General features: G+C 41.6%; 3 protein-coding genes across 3 annotated transcripts; all 3 read left to right on the forward strand.

Moving 5' to 3' along the window:
• The first annotated feature begins 1,451 nt into the window (after positions 1–1,451).
• dmac2 (distal membrane arm assembly component 2) lies at positions 1,452–4,410 on the forward strand. The gene is made up of 6 exons (XM_080054076.1): positions 1,452–1,480; positions 2,097–2,293; positions 2,780–2,860; positions 3,249–3,388; positions 3,536–3,698; positions 3,802–4,410. The coding sequence occupies exons 1-6, from the start codon at positions 1,463–1,465 to the stop codon at positions 3,974–3,976; spliced, it is 774 nt and encodes a 257-aa protein (XP_079910202.1). The 5' UTR covers positions 1,452–1,462; the 3' UTR covers positions 3,977–4,410.
• A 577-nt stretch (positions 4,411–4,987) lies between these two features.
• Positions 4,988–12,504, forward strand: sirt2 (sirtuin 2 (silent mating type information regulation 2, homolog) 2). The gene is made up of 16 exons (XM_080054074.1): positions 4,988–5,121; positions 5,273–5,328; positions 5,505–5,553; positions 5,796–5,906; positions 6,380–6,421; positions 6,531–6,637; positions 7,034–7,090; positions 7,224–7,292; positions 7,400–7,523; positions 7,614–7,673; positions 7,913–7,968; positions 8,061–8,137; positions 8,297–8,348; positions 8,457–8,524; positions 9,373–9,439; positions 11,281–12,504. Exons 1-16 carry the CDS (start codon positions 5,106–5,108, stop codon positions 11,437–11,439), a joined length of 1,170 nt encoding a protein of 389 aa, XP_079910200.1. The 5' UTR covers positions 4,988–5,105; the 3' UTR covers positions 11,440–12,504.
• A 1,802-nt stretch (positions 12,505–14,306) lies between these two features.
• rinl (Ras and Rab interactor-like) lies at positions 14,307–24,733 on the forward strand (the record flags this gene model as incomplete). Its single annotated transcript, XM_080054072.1, has 10 exons — positions 14,307–14,489; positions 17,298–17,409; positions 18,217–18,289; positions 18,802–18,890; positions 19,025–19,107; positions 19,470–19,704; positions 20,112–20,789; positions 21,399–21,716; positions 21,813–21,944; positions 22,939–24,733. 10 exons carry the CDS (start codon positions 14,307–14,309, stop codon positions 23,397–23,399), a joined length of 2,364 nt encoding a protein of 787 aa, XP_079910198.1. The 3' UTR covers positions 23,400–24,733.
• Between the last annotated feature and the right edge of the window lie 1,318 nt (positions 24,734–26,051).

A 26,051-nucleotide genomic window follows, 5' to 3' on the forward strand; every position in this document is an offset into this window, starting at 1 on the left:
GTTGGCCACAGCGGTATCTCCTATTAATCACAATTTGATTGAGATGAGAATGTGCTTTTCTCACAAGCTTCTTCAGGTTATGCAGAACATTTTTACATTTGAAACAACTGAAATTATCCAACACCCAATGTAATGGTGTCCTACAACGTACATTAAGCACAGTAAAATAAATGTACCTTCTCTATAGCCATACATAGTTTTGTCAGCTTTATTTAATCTTTAAGAAATACATGTTGAGTATTTAAAATGTCATATAGCCTACATCATATTACTATAACATTAGCAGTAGGGGGACACATTAAAGGTGAAGTAAGCGATTTATTTATGTTAATATAAGTGTTAAATCGCTCTTTATTCATACAGTAATCACTTATATAGTGTGCGCGTTTCATAAAGCCAATCTCTCAGTCACTCGCTCTGCACGTAATCGGCAAATAAACTTTTTGGGGATCCCACTACTGATAACCAGAAGAGAGAAGGCTACAATCCGGCACCCGTCTCACTGACGGTGCACGTGCAAAGCAACAGATGGGTTAATGTGTATGCGCCTACAATGGCAGAGCAGGTAAAAATCCTTCCCAATGTCTGTTTTGATGGTTTTTATCATGTTTTATCACACTTATGGATCTGAGATGATGCTAGATAACTCCATTCCTGAAGACCGCAGTGCATTAATGTGGTGACGTGGGGACAAAGGAGGGGACTGCTAACTGCTGTCACTGACAGGAAGTTAGCTAAACTGACCATTCCACTTACTGAACCTTTAAGACAAGTAAAAAACAATTAAAAAAAGCCTGAAAAAAGAGGCATTTTTTAAAATGTATAATGTTAATAAATATATTAGCATTTTTAAGAGGGAGCTCCTGTGAACACAAATTGATAGCCTATCACAGTAATCAGAATCAGTCAGTCCTGTCTTAGGCTTATGGGTTAGCCTTTTTTTGTATTCGATTAGGCCTACGCGCCTATTCAGATTGTGCCTTTACATTTTTTATGTGTAATTTCCTAATAGGCCTAAGCCTAGGCTACAAGTTGAAATAGATCGCACTAGCACTTGTGAGTGAGATGACTTTCTTCTCATCTTTGCCTCATGCCCCGGGCATGCTAAACACCTTAAAATTGAATAACACACTAGCCTACTACTGATGATCCAAATAAGATGCATGTGTTTCCATTTGTATCTAGGTGTGACTGTGACAATAGCTATTATAAAAGGAAAGGGTGACCCACTAATGCTGCTTTTGCACACGGCTCAGATTACTGTGCTGGCTCCTTCACCACTGATGTTGGAGAGAGGCAGTTGACGATGTTCTCCTCGTCTGAGTTCAGCTCGGGTTCATGTGGTCAGCGTCAGAGACGTGCGTATAGCGACGCTCTGTGGTCAACGTGGTGAACTGCAACAAACAGCAAATGCGCAGGTGCAAAGTTTGTCCCTCACCGCTGTCTGTAGTACGGCGCTGTCATGTCGGCCCCCTTCACGGTAAGTTACCCTTCAGATTCCGACTAATAACTACACTTAACAAGCAAGTTAAAGTCATAGATGACACGGTATGTATTATGTTACCACGCCGTGCTTTCACCCTGTTAATAATTGTCTGATAAGGAACGGTATTAGGCCTACTTGTGTTGAGCTAGAAGGCTCCTCAGACAACATGCTGATTGTAGCCAACGTTAGCTACAATGTAATTGTAACTGTACAGTACATTAGGAAAGCTGCCTTTAGGATTTCTATTGTATGTTTGAGAGAAGTATACGTGTGTGTGTGTGTGTGTGTGTGTGTGTGTGTGTGTGTGTGTGTGTGTGTGTGTGTGTGTGTGTGTGTGTGTGTGTGTGTGTGTGTGTGTGTGTGTGTGTGTGTGTGTGTGTGTGTGTGTGTGTGTTTATGTTTTCCATCAACAATATGCTGTTAAACTTTAAAGGCGTTGTGTCAGGGCTGTATCTTTGTCTGAATATCTTTATTCCTCTGACTGAATGTAATAAGCCAACAGAGTTACACTGTTGGCTTCAGGTCATTAAAGCTTAATCGTTTCTCATATTCTCTATTCTACCTAAGAAGACACAGTAGTCAGTCATTGTATCTCTGTCCCTCTGTCCAGTCCCTGCAAAGATGTTGCCAGCGGTCGGCTCTCCTCCTCACCGTTGCCAGGCGGCCATGGAGCTCCAGCAGCTCGGTGTCTCCCCCTGCTCTGCACACCAGGTTTCTCCTCTTCCTCACCCAGCGCTTCTATGACGTGGAGATGCTCCTGAGCTGGAGGTCCCAGATGAAGAGGAAGAGCATCGAGAAGAAGAACGCGTAAGAAACATAATGGCTGCCTTGAACCTGTATGAACGAATATATATACCTTTGGTGCTGCCGCATGTAACTGTTGCTGGGTAGACTGCAGTTTAAATGGGATAAATACAATGAAAAGCTGCAGTTCTAAGCTGGGATAGACCGAATCAAGTTTGAAGCCAGAGTCAGAAGTCAAATACCTGATTAACGGCACATTTCCTTGCATCATAGCCCACATCATTTCACTAAAAACAAAAAGTCACCACAGTTATCACTTGTCACACCTCAAAATGTGTGTTTAAGAGAATAATTTGATTATAATTGGTACCCTAAGGCATTAGATTAATTTGTATTGGTTATCATCAACATCATACAATTATTTAGGCTTAGTGCTTTGAAATAATATTAAGGGCAGAGACAACGGTGCTTATGTCTATTTTAGGTGCGTTTTGTCCAACTACTGTGCATATGTTACCATCTCTAACTTTTCCTTACTGTCGTTCACAGTTACTATGGCTACACTCAGAAGTATTATGGGCCAGACATAGCATCAGCATATTATATCTTGAGTATGAGAGGAGGATTTAGGTAAGTGGTCTTGTTTGCGTGCCTCTTCACTGTTTGGCCTTTTGAGATTTAAAATGATTTTGGACAGCGATAGGACTGCAAATTCACATTTCCAATATTGCTTAATCTTAATGAATGAACTGTATTGTTTATGTAACATATCCACCATTGTGAAACACATACATTTTAGAAATTAATAATGATGCTTAATCAATGAATTGTTTTATTCATTTCATGTTGATCTACTAATTGATGAGGGATTGACTTTTAACTTTTTGGATCTCACACCACAAAAGACTTGCTCTCATCTAGTTTATAGAATATACCGGTAGTTTTTTTGCATTTTTTCGACCGTTCGAATGTTGTGTTGTGAACCAGTTTTTTGGTGTGATCATCCCTATGTCCTCAGGTTTGTTGGCCAGTCAGAGTGGTTCCTTACGGACCAAAGAGGCAAGTTCGATTGGGCCTTTTTGGAACATAAAGACAAACCCATAGAGGAAGTCAACATGAGCTACACACTCATCAACTACACAGGACTGAATAACTTGGGTAAGGAGCTCTAACTCAGTGCTGTTTTCTTTTAATTTTCAATTTTTTTTAAATAATTTTTCACTTATTTTGTGAACTGCAAATTCTATTCAATGATATTTAGCGTCTAAGTTCAGTTTTCTAAAAACCTGTTTTGTCCTCCCTCAGAGGGACAGCGATCGTTGCGGACTCTGTCATTACGAGGATGTCCTGAAGTGGACGACTGGTTCCTGGCCCGGCTCCACACGTTGCAGGACTCTCTGGAAGAACTGGACATCTCTCACTGTCCACGTGTCACTACAGGCGGCCTGGCTGCACTCAGGAATCTTAAGTAATTAACGAAACACACAAAACAGAGCCTAGGTATAATTTCCAAAACACTACTATTGTATTAAGTTCTGACGTTTTGTGTTTTGTGTGTGTGTGTGTTGCAGGGGATTGCGACGTCTAGACATATCGTCTCTACCGGGGATTTCGAGTCCTGGGTTGATCATTATCCTGCTGGAGGAGATGTTACCACTCTGCCAGATCACAGCATCTGGCTATGACCACAGCCTGATAGAGGAAGGGGGAGACGAACAGGAGGAGCACATGCAGGGGCAGAGGTAGGGTGATGGCAAGGGAGGATCTATGGACTCAGAAAAAAAGATTCCTCTGAGAAAGCTCTGCTGTCAGATCACAGTGGTCACACAGAAGGGGCGCTGATCGGAGCAAAGAGATGTGCAGAGGAAATTATTTATTTTTTATTTCCACCTATTTCAACAGGCAAGTTATTAAGAACAAGTTCTTATATAAAATGGCGACATGATAAACATATAAAATAAACTCAAGCCTATTCAAAGAAAAAAGTGTGGAACCAAAACATTCTACCTCACAATGTGTTGGATTATTTGGCATGTGTTACCACTAGCTGCTTGTGTCACTCAGCTCCCCCTTCCCCCCCACACACACACACAGAAAATGTTTGATGTAAATAAAAATGAATTCAAATTAATTTCCGTCTCAAGCAAATTACACGTTGTCTGAATATGTAATTATTGTATTAGCTGAAATGTAAATATGATTGTAAATTTACTGAATAAAGATTGCATTGTTCAATATAAGGATTTTTGTGAGTTTGTATCCTTTACCCGTGAAGCCACAAATCATGATGAACTGACAATGAAGACCATGTGGTATACATCATAGTGTGTCTGTATGTTTTTCAGATCTTCACTGTGGATATTGTGTGAGTAAACTAAAGCCTATAATCTCATTGTGCTGCAGCAGTGTCTGACACCATAGTGGGCCAATGAAGAAGAAGGCAAGAGTGAATGAAGATGGAGTTACTGCTTCATTTGTATATAAAGATTTTATCAACAGTATCGTTGCCAGTTCTGATGTGAACAGTACTTTGACTATGGACTTGAAATACTCGTACCTCATATTAGCCAACGTAGTATTGTCTGCTTTTAAATTGTGTGCAAAAATACATTAATTTAAATGTTAATGTAAAAAAATAATTCATTTACATTTTTTTCTAAAGGAACACGAACGAGCTCTGCAATAGGAACCTTTTATCTGTCGGGAACTGGGTCACAACATACACGGACAGTGATCCTGGCGGACAACAACAAGATCCTCAGCATAGTGCTCGTTGTGTAGCATAGCCTACACCTGTCGTAACTTCGATACATCTGGGACTTAAATTCATTGTCACGCGGACCCTTGTGGTTGAAGGGTTCCAGTAGACGGTTAAATGTCTGATTCATCAGGTAGGATGACTGTCTGGTCTGAAAACATAACTTACAACCTTAACAAAGACGGTGCTACTAAACGCTAGCGTTTCTGTCTAACATTAGCATTTAAATGGAGAGGCGTTTTTGGAGGCAGTGTTTTACGGGGTATTTAACTTTGCATGTGTAGGAATTCCTAAAAAAGAAGAAGAAGAAGAGGAGGAGGAGGTCACGCCTGAACCAGAGGTAAGAAAAAAAACATTAGCTGCTAGGTTACGTTAGGTGGGATTATTATCGCTGCTCAGCTGGCTGTCAGCTTTGAAACATCCGAACAGAGCAGCAGTCATGGTCTGACAGCAGGCCGTGAGAAAGCAGCTATTCACAACTGGTTAAATTTGACGTCAGTATGTATTTCTGTGTAGGAGCAATCCGACGACAGCAGCGAGGAGGAGGCTGCGGGAGACACTGGGAGTATGTGAAAACAATACATTATTGTATGGTTGCGGTTGACCAGATTTTACCACAACTGTTACATTATAACACTTAGTCTCTTGTCCCATAACAATGCCATTACTACTACAGTACTCTTTATATTCAATTATTTAATAAATGCATTTATAAAAAAAATATTGTTGATTTAAAAAAGTGTATGCACAGTATGGTGTTTCTTCCTGAATCTATGATCATCATTTGCTTCTCTGTGTACCTGACAGTGGACTTCCTGCGCAACCTCTTCTCCAGCACCCTGGGCCTCGGCTCGGCAGACAAGGTTCTGGATGAGCTGACTCTGGAAGGAGTGGCGCGATACATCAAGAGTGGCAAATGTGAGTGTTTCCTTGCTTCCATTCGGGGCGACCGTGGCTCAGGTGGTAGAGCGGGTTGGCCAATGATCCAAGGGTTGGCAGTTTGAACCCCATGGTTGTTGTGTCCTTGGGAAAGGTACGTCACCCACCTTGCCTGGTGTGAATGTGTATGACTGCTGTATGTTTGAGGTGGTGGTCGGAGGGGCCGAATGGTAGCCACGCCGAATGGTAGCCACGCTTCACGCCGATAGTAGCCACAACCGCCCCAGGGCAGTTGTGGCTACTATCGTAGTTTACCACCACCAGTATGACTGTGTGTGAATGAATGGAACCTGGAACCCTGTAAAGTGCTTTGAGTGCCTTGAAAAGCGCTATATAAATCCAATCCATCATTATTATTATGATCGACCATTATTATGGTGGATTTATCCAAAATGTGCAAGCACAGCGGTGACTATTGATTTGAAGTCATATGTTTGTCTACGTCCACACAGGTAAAAACATCATCTGCATGGTCGGAGCAGGAATATCCACATGTGAGTATCCCAGAACAAGATTTTTTTTTTTTAAGTATCAAAAGACTTTCAAATGATCAGTATTTTGTAATTGTGTTTGTTTGGTCTGTCACACCATCTCCCCCCACAGCGGCTGGGATCCCTGATTTCCGCTCTCCAGGAACGGGCCTGTATGCAAACCTGCAAAAATATGACCTGCCTTACCCAGAGGCCATCTTTCAGATAGATTACTTTAAGGTGTGTGAAAGTTTGAAAAATGACACACTACATAACATAACTGTTTTTTCATTTGCCTCAAACATTCTTGGAATTTTTAATGTTTTGATTTAAAATTTTAATATAATGTCAAAAACCTTATTTATATTATTTATATCGTTATTAATATAAAATGTCACTAAGTTTAATATGCCAAGAACGTCACTTGTAGTACGAGTGTCAGGACCTAAACTCGACTAGAAAAACACAGCCCACTTAACCTCAGGCAGATGGCAAACTTATCTTATTCTACATTCAAACCTCTTTCCCGCTATAATTGCGTAAATTCGTCTTTGTGAATGAAGTGAGGCAGTGCTTTCTCCACTCTTCACCGTCGGCCGAATAAAATGTAACCTTTTCCTCCGTCTTCTGTTTAAGAAACATCCAGAGCCTTTCTTCGCCTTGGCTAAGGAGCTTTACCCAGGACAATTTAAGGTACAAATCACTTTCTGCTGCCTTGTTGGGCTCATGTTGATCAAACATCTAAACATTTAATGTAATCATAAAATGTTACTTCAGACAACTGCCTCACAACTGTCCTATTGATATTTTTTTTCTTGGTGTTTAGCCGACAATATGCCATTACTTCATAAGGCTGCTGAAGGACAAGGGGCTCCTGGGACGCTGCTACTCTCAGGTAGGGGGGACACACTCAAGATAGTGTCTCCGCGTCACGCGCTGTACATTTAATCTTTATATTAAAAAGGTTTGTTATAGTGTCAATATCTGAGTTTGTTCATTCAGAACATTGACACCCTGGAGCGCGTGGCCGGACTGGAGGGAGAGGATCTGATTGAGGCTCATGGAACCTTCTACACATCCCACTGTGTCAGCTGCCCCAAGGAGTACAACCTGGACTGGATGAAAGGTGTCTTTCCCTTGTGTCAGCCTTTACATGTTAAAAAGCCTGGAACCCCTGGGATTATTGAAACTTAAACCTCCTCCCTCTGCTTTCTAGTCAAAATCTTTTCCGACGACATTCCCCGATGTGACAAGTGCAACAGTTTGGTCAAGCCAGGTTGGTGGATCTTTAATCTCTCTGTCCCGTTCACTTGAGTTCTGTAAGCATTTTCTTACACATCACTTTCTTATTCATTCCTCTTGTTTATTCCTCTGACCTTATTCGGTACCACTCTGTCCATGCCCCATTTTTTCTCATAATTTCTGTAACTCTGCAAACATGACTGCCTGATAATTAGGTGCTCATATATCTCAGTATCTCTTTGTGTTTCTGTGCTCCCTGTGTACTGTACACAGACATCATTTTCTTTGGAGAGAATCTACCCGTCCGGTTCTTCACTTCAATGAAGATGGTGAGCACCTGGGGGGCACTTTGCACAGTGACCAGAATGTGATGTAACACCTCTGCATTGTACTCACTACACACTCTTTATCTTCTTGTCAGGACTTTCCTCGCTGTGATCTTCTCATCGTCATGGGGACATCTCTGCAGGTCCAGCCTTTTGCAGGTCTAGTCAGCAGGTAATGCAGATCAAGTTTCATGTCTTGTTGAAGTGTCTCTGAGGAAGATACCGCTGATGGTTCATCCCCTCACATTTTGGGACTTATTGTAGATTTGCTTCAGCTGCATTACACTACTTGAATGAATTGTTTTTTGATTGTTTTAATTATTTTATTTAGGGTTTCAAAAAGCTGTCCCAGACTGCTCATCAACATGGAGAAGGCAGGCCAGGTGAGCCTACTCCCTTCCACCAAAACATTCCTAAATTTATCAGTACTCCTTTTTTTCATAAATGTGTTTCTTGGGTTCTCTGCATCCGTTGTGTGTTTCTCTGTGCAGGCTGATCCTATGTTGGGGATGCTGGGTTTTGGCGGAGGGATGGACTTTGACTCAGCAAAGGCGTACAGGTGATTCAGAGAATCAGCTACTTCTGTTTTACGACGTTAACCATGTCCTCCCATTGCAACATATCTTACATTAAAACAGTTCTAATCTAAATGAATCCAATTCAGATTCAGATGTGGCACTCCAATATCCAGCCTCAGACAATAACCAAATACACTGGACACAAGATTGATCAATAATGGTTAATATGTATTACATTGGACATGTGCATGTATTCTGTGTATGTTTATACTGCATGCAGTATATCTTTACAACAGCAGAGGGTGCCTAAGCCTCATCCACGGTGATGCTATAGTGAGATACTCCTTGACTTCACTACAGTTCTGCTTTAATGGTTAACTTAATGTGTGTATTAAGTAATCTGCAAAACAATCAGTGAATATCTCCTCATGATTCACTATCTGTCTGTTCTGTGTTTCCACCGAGAAAAAAAAAGCTGGTGGTAAGTTACATACAGTCTAGGCTCTGTAAACCGGCATCTATACAAAGGGTATGTTAACAGATAGGGCCCACCGTAGCCAGCAACAAGCCCGTTTACAGAGTCTAGGCTGTGTATTTACACTAGATTTCTTTTCAGCGCACACATAGTACGTGCTGGTAGCTAATCACGAGGAGATATTCACTGACTTTGAAAATAAGAGATTTTGACCACAAGTGTTCTCCAGAATGTCTGACTACCTTTTAAACTGCTTAACAACAGTTTAATCATAAAATAAAGTGTGGATGTGTATCAGTGTTGGCTGACAGTCAGTGTTGTAATATGAGTAAGTGTATCACTTCTGTGAATGAAGAAGTTGTATGACGCTCTGTCCAGGTTGTAATGTAGTGGCCTTTCTCTCTCTCTTTCCAGAGATGTAGCTCACATCAGTACATGTGATGACGGCTGTTTGGCTCTAGCTGAGCTGTTGGGCTGGAAGGTAAGTTACACAATCAACTTCCATAGAGCCGCTGTGCTCATTCAAGGTTCTACTCCTAGTTTGAGTTCATACAGCCCTTTTACCGCATACCAGTCACACATGATTGTGAGGAGGAAAAGCCCTGGAGCTAAGTTTAATTAATACTCGCTTCAGTCAGGAGGAGGTAATTAGGCTGCTGCTGTAATTAAAACACAATGTGCTAGCACGGTTGAGGGTAATTGAGTTCAACAGAATCTAATTTTTGATGGAGTGTTAATGTTGTGTTAGGTATTATAGCTTAGTTAATCTCTCTTCTTTGATTCTGTTCTTCTTAATTAATTTGTTATACTTCAGGTTCCCACTGTATCCCGCAACACAGACTGAATTTCCCATACATAGCATTTGAAAAAGTATCTGAAATAACATTTCTTGAGTATTTATAGACAACATATTTGTTGAAAACCAAGCATAAATGATTATTTTATGGACTGTTTTTATTTTTTGGGTCAATTTGTTCCCATTATTTAGTTCTGTTTTGTCCAAATGGGTTGATTTGATTTGTCAAAATATCTTGGACAGACACTAATGGCTGAACATTTAACTTTATTTTTTATGAAACAAAAAATGTATGGGTCTTACTTAAAAAACAGCAAATGGCTGGAAAATACCTTATGTCATCCTCAAGTGGGATTAAATGAATAGTTAAGGAATAAGAGGATCACTTACGAGCACCTCTAAAATGTGTTTAATCTGGCCACAATTTATGGTTTAGTTATAACTGGAACTGGAACTATTTGTGGGTGCATCGACTTCCTACAATCTTGTCCTTATTTCAAGGTGGCCAGGGCAGCCAGTGGGTTTTTTGCTGCACCACATAACCACAGAATGTTGTTTCTTTTGAATTTGAATCCAACAAACAAAAAAAGAGTGTGTACATCTTCACATGTAACTCTCTGAAATGAAGTCAATAAATAACTAAGGTTCAATGAACACCTATGATATTTGTCCTCTAATTTCAAGATATTAAATATAAAGTACTTCCCCAGAAGAGTAGAACTCCTCTAGAAATATCTGTCTGGAGCCATACTGATGTGTCTAAATGTACAGTAAACAATTGGGTACAATCTTAAATGCATCTGCAGTAGTCACACAGTCTCTTTGTCACTGTAGAGCTGCTGTAGAAGCAGCGACCCTTTGAAGTATCAGGCTAATCTATTTGTTATTTTCCTGTGTGATGTTTTGGCCTCTCAAGTCACCGCTGTGGAAGGGTTTTGTGTCAACACAAAGCATGAGCAGTTTTTATTTCATCGTTTTCTCACCATCCATGCTCTGTGTGACATGCAGCGTTAAAGGGATAGTTCAGTTTTCTTGAGGTGAGGTTGTATGAGGTACTTTTGCATAGTTAGTGTGATACCTTATGGATATGAAGATCAGTGCAGTCACTATAAGAGGTTTGGGGGAGACGTTGCTGTAGCAGAAGTCAGCCTTGTACTGTTGCAGACAGGACCAGAAGAAAAATACGTTTTCTCCACACGCATAAATGCTAACCTAAATCCCAAATATCCGGTCAACTCAGAGCTACTGCAGATTATTCAAGATACATAAGGAAACAAAAAATAAATGGTTGTCTGGCAGCAAACTGAAGCTGTCGAAAGAAATCTCAGTTTAGAGTACAAATTGAACAAATATTTAGGTTAGCATTTAAATATGTGGAGAAATAACGTTTCACTTCAGGCCCTGTCTTCAACAATACAAGGTAACACACTAACAATGCCTTAGTACCCTTATACAACCCCACTTCAAAAATACTGAACTATCCCTTAAAACCCCTTTTGTGTTTTACCTTCACTTTCACTCACCAGGCAGAGCTGGAAGAGATGGTGAAGCAGGAGCACGCCAGGATCGACAGCCAGGACGCCAAGGAGAAGGCAGCCGGAGAGAGCAAAGGAGCCGAGGCCAAGCAGAAGAGCTCTGCATCAGCGGCACCAGAGACCAAAAAAGAGACCAAAAAAGAAGAGTAGCTCGTTGATAAGCTCCCTCTGCTTATTATAAAGCTACCCCTTTAGCTATGTCACAGTTTGGACTTGGCCCAGATTATGATACCAGGGCTTTCTTGTGTTTGGAAGTGAAGCTCATTTTCCATCTGCGGACATTTAATTCTTCTGAAAAAGCTTAAAAGGGAATCTGACATCCCTGTGTTTTAATGCTTCTGTTTACATCAATCATTTGCACTTTACTAACATTAATCTGCTTTTTCTTCTCTGTCACCTCTACACTTCTTTCGGAGGCAGTTAACACTCTACAGATTGGCAGATTTTTTTGGGCTCATATCTCCAGAACGTCATCGTAACTCTGCTGAATGTGAGGACAAGCTACAGTATTGTCTCCCAAACTAACTACTGAACACAGCTGATAGAGGTATTACAGCCACGCTTCCTTAACCCTCTTCACTTCACTTAGTATCTAATTACAGTTTAAGCTTCCTCAAAAGATAACCAGGCTGTTGTGTATTTTATCTGTCATCTCTCTACTGCCTCCCCCCCCCCCAGCAAAAATCCATGGAACTGTTCAGTCAGTGACATCATAAAAGTACCAAGAGTCAAAAATGAACTTCCTGATCAGTGAACTGAGGTAGTTGTAAATAACAATGGGATAATTATAATTATATGGGCCTTTTTAAAATGTTTTAACTTAACACTGTGTGTTTCATGTACATCTTGTGCTCCTGTTTGATTTGACTTCTGTAAATTCTTTTAATGCAATGGTTTCATATGTTGATGAGGCAACTTCTGTTTTGCGAACTATACATGATGCTCAGAATAACAATAACTTTCCTCTCACGGTCAGGACGTTAGTCGGCCCTTAGTTGATTTCGCCTTGTAGACAAGAAGGATAAATGGACAGCAATAGCTAAACGAAAAAATAGTGAATGAACTACAAGAAGACGTTGTTACATAGGAAACTATCTGAGCTATCTGAAATAAACATGAAATTAAAATGGGAAGGATTACATCACAATTGCATTACCATCTGTACAAAACGATTGAAACCAATACGAAACAACCGTGCAATAAATTTGAACTTTGTAAAGCTGATCATGTTGTTGAGACTGTTTCAGAGAAGAGTTGATTCATGCGTGTTAACAATACTCACATTTTAGCAATTAACAAAGTCATCAGTTTTTTATTTATTCATTTGAATTTTTTTTTACATAGTCACTAAGTTTCACCAAAAAAAACACACATGATAACCTGATGTTAGAGCTAGGCATACAGGAAAAAGATCACCAAAGTGTGTGCAATACATTGTCTGTCTGAGGACCATGAATTTACAGCATTGTATGAAATTCAATTTAATAGATATTTCAGTCTGGACCCTCAGATTAACCATTGTTGTCCATGGAGCCTCACTGCTAGCATGGCTAAAAAGTACAGTACAGAGACTTTAGTGCGCTAGTCTTCAGCTCCTATAGGTGTTAAGATTTATGTTGCAAAATATATCAGAGGCCAATGCTTTTGATCAAAACTGAAAGCTACTGCCATTTGTATGTATTATGTGGGTTAACACTCTTGACAGTTGTGTTATTAGGTTTTGGCTTCATTACCACCAGCCCTAAATTGTTCCCTGCCATTTGTAGATCATGGTGTTGTTGGTAATAAATGCCTCAGACAGAAAGTGTGACTGCACTTCATGTGAAAGTCAGACCGTGACTCCTGTTAGTGTTGCCACAGAAATGTTGACCGATCAGCAACACCTCTAGCTGTGGTTTCCCTGAGAGAGGCCTGTTGGACACATCCAGCAAACCAACCTGCACGAACGCACATCAGATAATATAGAAACATAACCCCTCTGTGCAGCCTATCTAGCCTCTGTTCTGTCTCTCTGCTAACAGTTCTCCCATTGTTTCTGTATGTGAACATCTCTGATGTGTATGCATTTGTGTGTGCCTTCTTTCTGCACCTGCGAGAGATCAAATCTAACACTGAAGTATATAAGATTAGCCTATCTCTGAGTTTTGATGTAGGATTTGAAGGACACCTTTGAAGTAATTTCATAATTTGTGAGCAGAAGACAGAGACGGTAGCTACTGCGAAGAGAAATCGGAGTGAAAAAATAGACACATATGGCTCTTTTTCGAGAGCATGCAGTGTCTGTTCACTGTGCACAGAGCCGGGTTAACCACAATGCAGACTTGTGGGGATGGAAGGGGAGGGTGAACACAGGGCTGTGAACACAGAACAGCAGAACAAATTGAAATTGAAATTGAAAGAGCATCAAATGCCAGCATGTGAATGTGACAGCAAAAGTTAAACGTGTCCTCCGTTCGACACTTATCTAAATTTTGAATAACAAAAGATTCTGCTCATCAAACCAGGAACCTTCTTGAGGATGTATTTCTGAAGGGCATGCGGCCTCGCTTCCTTTTTTTTCTGTATCCTTGTTGGTATTTTCAGCTCTTAAGCAACATTTTGCACCAGGCAGAAAAGAGAGTAAACTGAGAGAGGATTGCAACATGTGGAAAGATGTGCTAATTGGGTAGAGGAGAGAAGATACGTGAACTAAGTGAGCCAGATCGACACATGTAAGTAACCCCTTTTTGTTCATTCATAAGCTTGTATTTCTTAAAGTCTTTTCTTACCATCCATGAGCTTGCGTTCCTAAAAGTCATAAAACTCTGTGTAGGCCTAAGTGCAGTCCATCTATACAGCAGATTTCTGTGTCTTTTGAAAATTTAAATAATAAAAGCCAAACATGAAAGTACATGAAACTCAAAACCTCCACCAGACCAATCAGGATTCCAACCGTATTTTCTCTTAATCTTAGAGCAGTGGTTCCCCATGTAACTTCCACACTGACCTGTTGTGTACATGCACACAGACGTGTCCATATGTCTGTGTCCAGGGCGGCTCACAGTCCGATGAATGGGACGACAGCCATCCCTTGGAGGAGCAGCATCAGGAGGAGACTGACTCTACTGGAGCAGCTGAGGGGCTGTCAGGAGGCCTGGTGTCCCGGGCCACCCTGGGATAGGGAGGGGGCCCGCACCGCGCTCTGTGGAACACCTGCTGGGGTGAGCTGTCCTCCACAATGCAATACAATCAATGAATCGAGTAGTCTTGCAGGTGGTCATTCCAATGTTTCCCAGGGCTCAATGTTCCCAGATTTATATGGCCCCAAATTGGAAGTTTAAAGGTGCACTATGCAGTTTTCGGGGGAGGGGGAATTTGTTTACATTAGCAGAGCCTGCAGTTAGTTTACAAAACATATCTTCTCTACCTGTAATTCAGGTACCTGGACCTACATGTAAGACTGTAGGTCCAAAGGCTCTTTAAACTTCAAACTCTATAAGATAAATGAACAAGTGAAAGAACATACACCCTAAGAGCAAACCTCCTCCAATCAAGAATAATTCTTCTTTTTCTTCTTGAACAAGCTCCACTTGTTAAATGTTGACATATCTAACAACGAAATAGACGTCGAAATAATGTATTATTTTCACCTTTGTCGACTTATACAGTTGGGCATTCACTCATAATGTTCTTGCTCTGTCTCTTCTTTAGATAGTGTACATTTAGATACATTTCAATTCAAGTCCTAATGGTTATGTTCCATCAAACACCATATCTGATCATCAGTCTTTCTTCTTTGTCCCATCTGACTGATCTAATTGTTGACCTGATTTGTATGTGACACCAAATTCATCATCCTATCAGCTTTCGGTTAGTTTGCTGCTTCTTCAGTGATCCTGTCCAGGTATTGTATGAAATTAAGAAGCTTTTTGCTCTGGTTCCTAAACAAGGGGATGCATATTGGAGAGATGTTTGCGTGACTCGCTTAAAATGTAATTGATAGCTGGTCTAAACGCTGACATTCACATCTCCGTGACACCAAAGCAGTTCCCTTTTCTACTTAACATATCTGATTACATGTCAAAAAGGGCGTTTTTTTGGGGGCTGAATGCAGAAGTAGTGTTGAATAAAAGCATGAGCGTATCAGGGAAATTACATGACTACATGGATAGGTCTGTGCTATAGAGAAAGAGAGTGTGAGCATGTGAGAGAAATGTGTTAAAAACAGGGCTGATTTTTGGACTGAGTGCACAACTCTTGACTGGCAGCGCAATTGACACGTGAGTATTTGGCCATGTGTCATGTTTCATTTTAACTGCTCAAAATGTCATAAATATTCAATAACAGAGCTCTGTGACACACATTGTGGCTCACAGAAGTTGTTGTAGGCAGGCCAATTGATTTTTTTGACTAGGGAGGCTGAACAAAAATATTGAATGAATTCATTTCCATTTGAATAGTTTCCAGTAGGTTTTTCTTTGAATGACATGCCTGAGTGACTAAACGTTACAGTTATGAATCAACAGCATATTTATTCATATACTCTACTGCGTGTGTGTGTGTGTGTGTGTGTGTGTGTGTGTGTGTGTGTGTGTGTGTGTGTGTGCGACGCGTGTGTGTGTTGGACGTTTGGTGACTTGCAGTGAACTTAACTCTATTTCTGTGCACACGCAGTATGAAAGCCGCTTCCTGTGTGTGTGTGTGTGTGTGTGTGTGTGTGTGTGTGTGTGCGTGTGTGTGTGTGTGTAAATGTAAGCTGGTGTGTGAGAGAACTTCTGAATTCAGTTGGGGTGATGTAACTACATGACTGAGCGGTTGGTTCGCTGCTCTTGGGATTGCATTGTGCTTTGTTTTACTCAAGTTCATTATGTCTTAACCAACTGAATATTCTTACCATCTGTGTGTGCATTCATCAGTTTTAAATTGGGATGAGTGGTATAACAATATTGGCAGTTGAAATGATGTTGTGTTTTAAGTTTTTTTAATGTCTTAGTAGACTATGTTAAGTATGGCAGCATCTGAGTGTGATTTAAATGTGGCTAGACTGTGATTGGTGCATGGAAATATATGACATCTTCTTTTTCCACCAAAGCCCTGCCCACTCCAAACGGTTCCAACTTTGACAAAAATAGTGTTTTCTCAAAATAGTGTGTTCTCGTAGCACCCCATTATTAGAAAAATTAGGAAATCGTTCAGTGGTTCATATTTAAAATCTCTCTGTCCCATCAAACCCAGTCCGAGAGCATCTTTATGGAAAACCCTAAGAGTTCTTAAAACTGTCTCCACTTAACGTTGTCCACAAACTAGCAATCTTTCCCCATAGTCTTAAATGTAGCATTGAATGTATTAACATATGAAGAATGCGTATGTAAATGTATGTTTCAGTTTGTTATCTTAAATATATTTGTGAATTCAATTAATTTCAATTAGCTTCATTTATCCGTTTGGAATGACATGTGTGCAGAATAACGGTGCGTGTAGGCTACAGTTTACAAACCCAGCAACACAACCACAAACACATCACATACAAGCAGTGCGACAGTGGTAGTAGGTAGCACTCACAATACATGAGGAATAGGCAATACAAACATTAAAATAATTTGTGTAAAAGAAAAAGATTAGCAAAAAAGAAAGAAACAACTTCAACAAATCAAACTGTGAAAAAGGAGTCCTCAGGGGTCCTGAGGCAATGTGGGTCCGCTGTCAGCTGTGTGAGTGGACCGCAGTTTGCATGACTCATTTTCAAGATCAAATGAAGCCAGTCCTGTCATAGACACATTGATTCAATGTGAATGTTCTATTTCCCACACTCTGTTTTAAACCCTCAGTGTCTTTGTCCCTCTGTGCTGTTTGGTTGCCATGGAGCCATGCTGTGTAGCTTGTCAGTGTCACTTAAGAAAAATCTTGTTCCTGCTCGAAAAGCTTTCGCAACACTTCAGATATACTGACATGAGTCGCTGTGTGTGTGTTTTTGTGTGTGTGTGTGTGTGTGTGTGTATGTCTATTGTGTGTCTGTCTCTCCCTTTCAGAGTTTCCTGGTTGTGCGGGACTCTGCTACGTCTCAGCCCAGCCTGCTGTGTGTGTCTGCAGGAGGAGGCAAAGAAGCCGTGCTTTACTATAATATTACAAACACAGGCACAGGTATGGACACTTTTTTCCTCGTCCTGTTTTCGCACCTGCATGTGTGTGTGTGTGTGTGTGTGTGTGTGTGTGTGTGTGTGTGTGTGTGTGTGTGTGTGTGTGTGTGTGTGTGTGTGTGTGTGTGTGTGTGTGTGTGTGTGTGTGTGTGTGTGTGTGTGTGTGTGTGTGTGTGTGTGTGTGTGTGTGTGTGTGTGTGTGTGTGTGTGTGTGTGTGTGTGTGTGTCTCTGTGTGAGTGTGTAACTCTGTGTGAGTGTCTGTGTATTTGTGATCCAGTCACTTTGTCACTGTGTGTGGGGTTATTTGTCTGCCTGGAAATGACAGAGCAGTCATTCATGATTTGCAGTAAATCAAGAACGTCAGACACATTCTGCTGTTGAACTTGAGTGTGCCCACAGTACAAACCTGGCAAAGTTTTTTACGGAGGAGAGCAGGTGATCTTAAACACACCTCCTGGTTGCTTTTCACAATGCAAATTCTGGTGTCCGAGACTCCCTATCAGATCCTAATTAGAGCCACACCTGACTGTGCTGCTACTATGATGCAGATGAATGCAGAAGACCTTACACAGTATCTGTTGCAACCTACTGAGGATTTCACACCTCACAATGTCAGAATTATAGTGTAAAAAAAATAAGGCTGAGACGTAACAGTCTTGCTTATCTTTTCTTTGGAAGTCCCCTTTTTATTTTCCTGGTGCAAAAGCATTGGTGTGTTTCCAGGAATGCATTATTTGTTTTATTTCCTTTTTGACAGGACATGACACACGATAATTCTGCCCACTCTTTCTCTCTCTGTCTCTGTACCAGTCGTCCATCTGTCAGAGTCTCGTTTGACATTCTCCGACTTGGCTCAGCTGGTGCTCTTCTACTCTCTGACCAGGTAAGAACCACTGACTGATGCCCTCGTGTTTGTTGTGTGTCATTTTACTTCCATTTAACACCTCTCTGTGCCTCGCTTACATTTTATTAGCGATGACATCAACCCTCAGAGGCCCACGGTTGTAAAAATTGCAACATCTCTTTGAGGCTGTCTGGTAGTACCTATTCCTGACTGAATGTAGACAAAAACTGCCTCTTCCAACAATGCATACTGTGAACTTAATCGAAGCACAGATATTTGGCTCAAAAATGATACTGATATACTGTACTGTAACATACATGCTAAATTACAACATCCCATCTTCAAACAACATATCTGTCTCCTCCTTGTTAACACTGATAACACAATGTAGAGAAAAAAAAAAGTTCCAATAAGTAATTTTCCAACTTTTTATCATGCAGAAATGCATTATATATTATATATTGATAGAACCAAGGCCATTTCAAGGTCTGTGCAAACGTCTTGACTAGTGATTTTAGCAAATGTATTTTGTCTCTTTCCTCCTGTGTCAGGGATGTGTTGGCTGTTTGCCTCTCCATTCCTCGCTGGGTCTACGGTGTAGCCGAGAAGAACAAACATCTTCTGTCTCAACTTGAGCCCAGTGAGTCCTCTCATCATCTGTGTCTCTCTGTCTCACATCCTCTCTCAGAAGCTACGTTGTTCTTCCAAAACCAGAAACATCTTCTCAAGAATTGACTTATTTATAGTTCCCTTCTCTCTCTCTCTTTAATGCAGAAACTTGGATCTGCACACCACCCGACTTACAGACTGATGAAATGACCCACGGGGAGCCAGTCAACATAATGTGCTCCATACAGGTAGCCTATACATCGTGTGTGTGTGTGTGTGTGTGTGTGTGTGTGTGTGTGTGTGTGTGTGTGTGTGTGTGTGTGTATATGTGTGTATATGTGTGTATGTGTGTACAGGTGTTTTTCTGTGTTAAAGTACGTGTGATGATAAAGGAACATGAGTTTGTGCTCAAAAAGGTGAACAACATCCTTATTTCCTTGTGCTCCTTACAGGTAGACAGCATCTGTTTTGGCTCTAATCAATATTTGTTTTGCTGCCCCCTAGTGGCCAAAACAAAAATAATGTGAACACTGCTTTAAAGTATTTTACACCTACAGCGTGTGTTACACTGTCCAAATCCTTCATCTTGTTTGTACATGTGTTTCCTTAGCTGACTTCCACCAATGGTGCGTTGTGTGTCATCAATCCCCTCTACCTTCGTGAACACGGAGACGAATGGCTGACCCACAGTGCGCCTGCTGCACAGTGCGCCACGCAGCCGTCAAATTTCAGAAAAGAGCGACGCCTCAGCACCACCAGAGCATGGTCCGGGGCCGGGCTACTCAATAAACGAGCCATTTCATTGGACCAGGAACCTTCTGCTGCCATTATTATAGAGACTTCTGGTGAGGACATTATACTTTTTTTTACATGAATTTAATTTGTTTTAGAAATCTGCTGTTCCCATTTTAGAGGGCCAGTTCATATTGCAGTAATGTTATGTTTGACAATGCAGTTCTAGTTTCTCTTGTTGTCTTTTTATTTTATTTTATTTGTATATAACAATTTTAAAGAGTTCATTTTCAAGATTAGCAGGTTAAAATGTCTTAATGGCTTAATCTACTTGGAGTGTATTACTTGTAATTTTTCTGAACTGCCCCTTAAAACCCAAACTCACCCACATTCTCCCTTGAAACTATTTGAAAGTTTTGTATATGGTAGAAAATATGAGTCCCTCCTCATGTGTTCTAAATGCTCCTTAACATATGTTGGTAGTGGATCCAGTTTATAATCCATGTGTTTCCTTATCCAGGTCTAACCAGAGCCAAGTCAGCTGATTCCCCAGCAGCTGTGGTTCTCAGGAGGCCCAGCAGAGATTCTGCCACCAGCGGCCCCGACAGAGACAGAGACAGCACGGGGAGCCTTCCTCTATCCTCACCCTCCAGTCCTGGAAGTTCAAACAGTGCCACGTTTGAACTGCAGCACTGCGGCAGCCCCGTGCCCCAGTCTCCTCACAGGGTGTCCTGGATCGAAGACGGGGTGTGGCTGCCTCCGCCCAGACCATCCTCTTCCCTCCAGCCCCCTTCACTGGAGCTGGACTCGCTGTCAATTAGCAGCATAGAAGAAGAGCAGGAGTTCCAAACGGCCAGCCCTACCCCACACCACCCATCGGCACACCGGTTGGCTGACAAGGTGATACACCGTCTGTCTGCGGTGGGGCAGGCTCTGGGCGGACTGGTGAGTCAGAAGAAGAGACTGACCAATCGGGTGAAGGAGCTGAGCGAGAAGAAAGGCGGGGCGTTCGCAGAGGCCGTCAAAGGATTTGTGGAGACGACGTTGAACACAGAGGCCGATCCAGGTGGGGTCACAGAGTTAGAATACCTACAGGAAGTGAGGTCATCACTCACCTCGCTGAGGGAGACGCTGTTGGACTATCCAGAGATCCAGGCGTTGTGGGACAGCATCACTGACTTAAATGACTCAGAGATTGGTGAGTGGGCTGACAGTGAATTTTAAAGGTCACACATCATGTTCATTTTTGGGTTCAAAATTGTAATTTGGCTGTCTACTTGAAACTGTTTTTATAAGGTTTAGTGTCCAAAAAACCCGTTATATTCATCACAGTGCCATTGCTGCATCTCCTCTTTTCACCCTCTGTCTGAAACACTCCGTTTTAGATAGGCCCCACCTTCTAACATGCCCAGTCTGTTTTGATTGTCCAGGTCCCCCCATGTGGGGGCACAGGCACTGCCCACTGGTTCAATATGGTAGTCTGCCGGTTGGATTCAGGGGTATCTTGGGGTGTGCTTATCATAGGGTGGGGTAGTAGTAGGTTAAGTTGGTAATGGCGATGTTCCGTTTAGACAACATATGTGGTTTTTAGAAAGGTGGAGGTGGAGAAAAAGGGAGAAGGTTGTTTTTTCTCATACCTTGGGAGTCTCTATTCACACTTTAGTTATGTTGAAAACCATGTCCATGAAACCAAACTGAGTGTTATTTAACAGAATTGACAGAACATGTGTTATTATGTAGCACCCCGATAGATCAATGTTCAATGCTCCTCTTATTTTCCCCTATGTACCTTTCAACCCTCCTGCAGACTCCCTGGTTGAGCTTTCCATCCACAAAGTGGCTCTGAAGCCCGTGGCCTCACACCTCTACTCCTGCATTCAAGCCTCGCGGACAGAAGACGGCAGCTTGGAGCGTCTCCAGAGCAACCTGCGTGTACTGGAGAAGAAAGACATGGAGGAGCTAGGGGGGTCAGAGGGAGTGGGGGTCCCAGACTCTGTCACCCTGGAGCGGATCCAGCACAAGTGGACTAATATACACGAGGCCTATTCCCCCAACAGGAAGGTCCAGATCCTGCTCAAAGTCTGCAAGACCATCTATCACAGCATGAGCGCCAATGCTAGCTCAGGTAGCCAGACAATTATGGTTATTGCTTCTTTAGCTCTGTCTGGACTGGCACCTTGTTTTACCTGTGATATTCACATTCTCCCCTCCTCTCCTGCAGGCACAGTGTTTGGAGCCGATGATTTCCTGCCCTGTCTGACCTGGGTTCTTCTCCGGAGCGACGTGGCCACCTTACAGCTGGACACGGACTACATGATGGAGCTGCTGGACCCCACACAGCTACAGGGAGAGGGTAAGGCACATACAAACAAACACACTGCAGCACACAGGTTGGCTGACTAATGAATTAGTTGACAGGTTTTCTGGATCCGATCGCTCTTTGTAGTGAGTGGAGATTTACAAATCATTGAACAGGTTGCACCCAACTACTTTTGGTGTAGAGATTATTTGAATCAATAGGTGGATTACTGAACGGGCCTACTGGGCACGGGCCCAGGGGCCCAAGGGTTCAGGGAGCACCTGGGCGTGAGACTGTGTGAAGTGAGTTTTGTTGAAAAGTCGATCAAACAACTTCCACAATGACCAAAACGAAATGCAGAACGAATATGAAGATCCTCACCAGCAGCAGATAGACACAAAACAACCATAAAGAATCAAAATGACCAAAAAGAGGTCTCTGATTCTGTGGGTCCTGCTTTTACGTGGGGTAGGGGCCTTTACATGTCTATGCCCATGGGCCCATTGTTTTCATACTCCTTTGTGTGTCCATTGTAGCCAGTGTTACTGTGGTAACGGAAGTTGCTCAATTACATTACAGGCTTGCTAATATCTGGCTCAACATTTGATAAAATGCTGTTTATTATAATGTAAGCCAAGATATTTTAAATTACATTTCACAAGCATAACACAGGTCAGGGCATACCTCAAATGACAAAAACATACTAGTAGCGCTTTGCTAAATGTCCAGTTCATTTCGGCTACTTCAGCACAACATATTTCCCAGTTGTTCTGAATCTAAAAGAATACCGCTAACATTATAGCATGCATATTTCTCTATGTTTGCCCATACAAAAACAAAGTCATACCTACAGTTACTACCTAATTCATTGCCTAAATTAAGCCACCAGATTGAGTAAATTGCTAATAGGAAAATTGCTAGTAGCTACTTATTTAGGTAGGACCTTGCACTTATTTTCGGGATCGCTGTACGGGAACCAAGTGAAGAGATTCAGATACTGTTTTAATCATGACACCGTCCTCATTTCTGATTCCCCCCATATCAACAGGTGGCTACTACCTGACAACTCTGTACGCCTCTCTTTACTACATCAGCAGCTTCAAGCCACGAGTGGCCGCCCGTCAGCTCAGCGTCGAAGCCCAACACTCTCTCAACCAATGGCATCGTAGGCGCACTCTGCACTGCAACCAGTCACGCCGCAGCAAGCACCGGCAGACCATTCGCAGGCAGGCGTGTCGGGACAGGGGGGCGCAGAACTCTGAGCTGGAAAGTGGTAGTAAAGAGGAAAGTGGGAAAGAATGTGAGTCAGTTAGTGTTGATGAGCAGCAGACTGAAAGCATCACAGAGGCTCTGCAGTCACCAAAGGAGGAGATGAGCAGAGCAAGAGGAGACGAGGACCAATCACAGATGTCCTCTTTACAATCAGACTGTAATCAGCCAGACTTAATAATAAGCAGCAAACAGGGAGATGGACAGGCTCTGTGTCCAGTAGAAGAAGAGGACCACTGAGGATTGTACCTCAGAGAACAAGAACAATTGAACTGAGAAAGTAAAGAATGGAAACCCATCGCAACTTTTTGACCAATCAGAAAAGGTCTGAATGACTTCAGTATTTTTCCCAGTGGGTTGAATCCTTCCTGTAAAGCTGCCACATAAACCGACCTGCCAAAGTTCCCCTCCTGCAGACATCGTGGAATGCTTTTGTTTAGGGTCACAAACACACCGACAGTTCATTTCTGTCCTCATTATACCGCAGCCTATGTTATTGGTTGCCAACATGGGGGTCAGGGCTGCCCCTTGGGTCCTTGGATAAAAGACAGATTTTTTCCTTACTGGATGCTCTCACTTCTGCAGTAGTCTTAACACCTTTCCAATAAACACACATGAGTCAAAGTGATCACACTGTCTGTGTAGAGGCCATAACCTGTGACATTGGACTTTGAGTGGAAAGTGCTCCATTGCGGTTGCTGCCAGTGATTGAAGCCTGGATGTTATGTGTGCAAGGAGATTTGTTTCTTTATTGTTAAATCGATTCACTGGACCAGCGCACTGATAAATATTTGTCATGTTAGGAGGATGCTTTTTCAATTTTGTCAATCTGCAACAGGAGTTGGAATTATTTTAAATGCTGAATAATTCAACTTTTTTTTAATTTGTAAACATATAATATGACAACAACAATTTGAAAATAGAGTAACTTAATAATACAAAACATCAGCTTTGGTTGCACAGCTTGCTCTCGCTCGCATTAAAACCATTTGCAGCAGCAGCTGGTAGCTGTGTCTCTCATGTATAATTAATGCAGCACTTGGCACAGATAGTGTTGTCAAATGACCAGACAAAGCAAACAGGTTCACAATCACTGCTCACTGCTTGGTGGAGACTTAAACAGAGCTACAAGGAAAGTGAATATTTACCACATTACCACACGACTCCAAATGAACGATAGTGTTGCTCTATGTCTGCAAGATGTGCGACTTGGCAGCCCGTTGCTATCATGTGTAAGCCATAACACATTCAGTATGTGATATGTGTATTTTTCTGCTTGAATGGAGTCCTTCTGCCCCTAAAAGTGGCCAAACAATGCAATTAATTGAAGAATTAATAATTAATAAAAAGTGCTCTAAAGCCTTTTACATATTCTTCTAAGTGAGACCGAATTAATGCTGTTGAACTACCCAAAGAGATTTAGTTTTTTATTTATACAATATGTTTTCTCTTTTTAACTTTATTTATAAAGCCAACAGGACTTGGCAACAGCAAGCTCACATTACAAGAAATCCCAAAACATAAAGACATGTCTACTCTAGAACACCAGGGGGCAGCAGTACACCTCCTGTGAGAGTTACAGCTTGTATCCTCTTAAAATGAGTATGTTTACAGTTTGCAGATTATACACAGGTTTGATTATATGGAATGATGCAGCACTTCATATGTAGTGGAAATATATTAAAACAGTTAAAGAAATCAAATCTTTATTTATTGACGCCATTTTTTTTTTAATGCTGAGAAACATGACTGCAGCGTGAAGCCCCTCCTGTCCAGCTGGAGGGTCCCTAAAGATTGGGTTTGGGAGATTCCCCACCCACACATGATGCATACACACACACACAAACTCACACTGCCAAAACTATGTTGCATACTTTACCATTACATTACTAAAATGGACTGTACATGTGCTGTGGGTTTGAGGCAGCGTTGACGTGGCATTTGAAATAGAAGCACAGGCAGAAGTTAGAGCGTTTGCGTAGGTTGAGGCTCTAAAAGGAGATGAAGTAGCTATTAAAGTTGCAGCCAAAGTTAAAGCAAGTTAAGGCTCCAAGCTCGGGACGTTGTTTGAAGTTGAAGCACTTTATTTAATCTCCCTACTTACATATTTTAATATTTCATCTATTGTTAAATAGTGTTTTCTTTATCTTCTTGTTCCTTTAGAAAACCACTCACAAGCGGATTTTATGAAAAACGCTGCCACAATTGAGTTTGCACAAGGGGATATGAGCCGTCAATTGAGGATGAAATATGTAGCCTACCAATAATTGAAGTGGCAGTGAAGCGACTGACAGTAATAAGTGGTGTACAGGGAGGAATTTATAAGGGAATCTGAGGGAAGATGAGGCACAGAACGCAAGTAAAGTTGCAAGCCAAGAAATGCTTAAACAAATGTAGCCTATTAAAAATGAGCGCTTCAAGAACTACACGTTGAAGAAATAAAAAGTGTTGAAAGAAAATGTAGTGACAGTTGTGCTTGAAAGCTGGTAGTGGCAGTAGTGTGACACGATAATCTGGATTATCTGAAAACAGGTAAATTGGCACAGGTAAGGAGTTGAAGCAGCAGAAGATATTGTAGGGAGTGCAGCGGCAACATTCCAGTGCAACAATTTGCCATTTCATATATTTTGGCTTGATCATTAGTATCAAGTGAGTTTGTTTCTTCAAATGTCGGGTTCATATTGATTTTACATACTTGTAATGTTATTTTATTCCATATAATAAAAACCCTTTAGATTCAAATATTTAATAAATGCACATACATTGGGGCATGGACACATGTAAATAGTTATACAGGGGGCCTCTTATGTAAATTTCTTATGTGTACACACACACACACACACACACACACACACACACACACACACACACACACACACACACACATATGGA

The sequence above is a fragment of the Ammodytes marinus genome (genome assembly GCF_949987685.1).
Source record: "Ammodytes marinus genome assembly, chromosome: 3".
NCBI classification, from domain to species: domain Eukaryota; kingdom Metazoa; phylum Chordata; class Actinopteri; order Uranoscopiformes; family Ammodytidae; genus Ammodytes; species Ammodytes marinus.